Genomic DNA, 1,237 nt, shown 5'->3' with positions numbered 1-1,237 from the left:
TAGTCACAAGCCTTGTTGAGTCTTGGGGCCAATACCAATACAATTTGGCTTAGTTTATATACATTAAGTAATTTCCAGATGTGACCACGAGGGAGTTAACCACAACTCGAGCTTTTTTTGACAAATCCTGAAAACCACAATATACTCGTATTTTCATTAAAATGCCTTACGAGGAGCTGAACATTCCAGGTGTAAATGTAGAGGGCACAAACTTTGGACCTCCACTTAGCAACCAGGACGTGTCGGGTCATCAGATTGCGTCTTCTAGCGACACGTCTGCAGAGGTGAGACAGTTGGACCTTACAAAGATACCCGTCGGTTATTCTCCCTTTCCACCCATCAAAAATAAGGTAAAGGTGAGCAATTGTAAACAAATGTATTTTTTTTGTTCCTACAAACTCATGATAATGGTGTATTTGTAGAATGTCTATGAGAGGATAGTAGATTGTACACAATTTTCCCTGGATTCAATTACCGCCATCGTAAGTATGAAAGTTCTTTGTCTTAGTCTTTTTCTACTTTTCTATTTAAGTATTTGATCTTTCTCGTGTTAAACGCTTAAATTAAATTGTAAAACGTACATGCCAATTAGTGTTGTGTTCTGCTTCGTCAAGAATTTTGGTCAGAACTGAATATGAATACAACTCTCTACCTGTTAGAAGTCTCATGATCTTACTTTTACCATACCAAACTTTTGCGTTTAATAACAATCAAAATTATGTATTTTATAGTTGTATTTGATTCAGATGTTTTAACAAAATCGAAAAAGTAAATATTTGTTATTATCTGTAAGGGAGTTTGTCGTGAAGCGCACAGGGGCGTAGTGTCTAGTACTATTTAACTTACATGTATGCAGCTATTTTAATATAAAATAATTAATGAATTCAATAATATGTGTAATTTTTAGGTCCGTGATAAGACCATTTTAGTTACGGGCACCAAGACAGATCAGCAAGATGAGGACGAAAACGTCTTATTTGATACTACCACTGATATTCCGTGTAAAATGCCAGAAGGCTGTGATATGGAAAAAGTCAAGGCATGGCTTGACGAAGACAAGATCTTGTATGTATCTGTTCCTCTGAAACATGAGCATGTCATCGATTAATAGAATGTAATCATCATTAAAAATATCAGCTGATTCACGGTCACATCTAACGAAAGAAAATGTATAAAGAAAAAGAAGAAATGATGTCACTTCATTACCTCACCTTTTTTTATACGAATAATTAACCAA

The 1,237-nt window shown here is 35.1% G+C and overlaps 1 protein-coding gene across 3 annotated transcripts; it reads left to right on the top strand.

The window, feature by feature from the left end:
* Window positions 1-1,237, top strand: LOC106640357 (uncharacterized). 3 transcript variants are annotated; one of them, XM_089595278.1, is made up of 3 exons: window positions 1-284; window positions 423-482; window positions 908-1,237. In XM_089595278.1, the coding sequence occupies exons 1-3, from the start codon at window positions 162-164 to the stop codon at window positions 1,106-1,108; spliced, it is 384 nt and encodes a 127-aa protein (XP_089451404.1). In that variant the 5' UTR covers window positions 1-161; the 3' UTR covers window positions 1,109-1,237. The 3 variants fall into 3 exon arrangements, with proteins under 3 accessions (XP_089451404.1, XP_089451403.1, XP_089451402.1); XM_089595277.1 differs by having other exon boundaries at window positions 1-350; XM_089595276.1 differs by having other exon boundaries at window positions 1-356.

Source organism: Copidosoma floridanum, unplaced genomic scaffold (genome assembly GCF_036245765.1).
Source record: "Copidosoma floridanum isolate Cflo_tuat_1 unplaced genomic scaffold, Cflo_Japanese_pri ptg000025l, whole genome shotgun sequence".
NCBI lineage: Eukaryota > Metazoa > Arthropoda > Insecta > Hymenoptera > Encyrtidae > Copidosoma > Copidosoma floridanum.
The sequence above is the reverse complement of the archived record's forward strand: the minus strand, read 5'-3'. Positions and strand labels throughout refer to the sequence as shown.

Excerpts from the sequence above, each read along its gene's own strand:
- LOC106640357 (XM_089595276.1), top strand. The coding sequence starts at position 162 with ATGCCTTACGAGGAGCTGAACATTCCAGGTGTAAATGTAGAGGGCACA. Across the intron at positions 357-422 it reads CCATCAAAAATAAGGTAAAG|AATGTCTATGAGAGGATAGT; the intron begins GTGAGCAATTGT and ends GTGTATTTGTAG. Across the intron at positions 483-907 it reads TGGATTCAATTACCGCCATC|GTCCGTGATAAGACCATTTT; the intron begins GTAAGTATGAAA and ends TGTAATTTTTAG.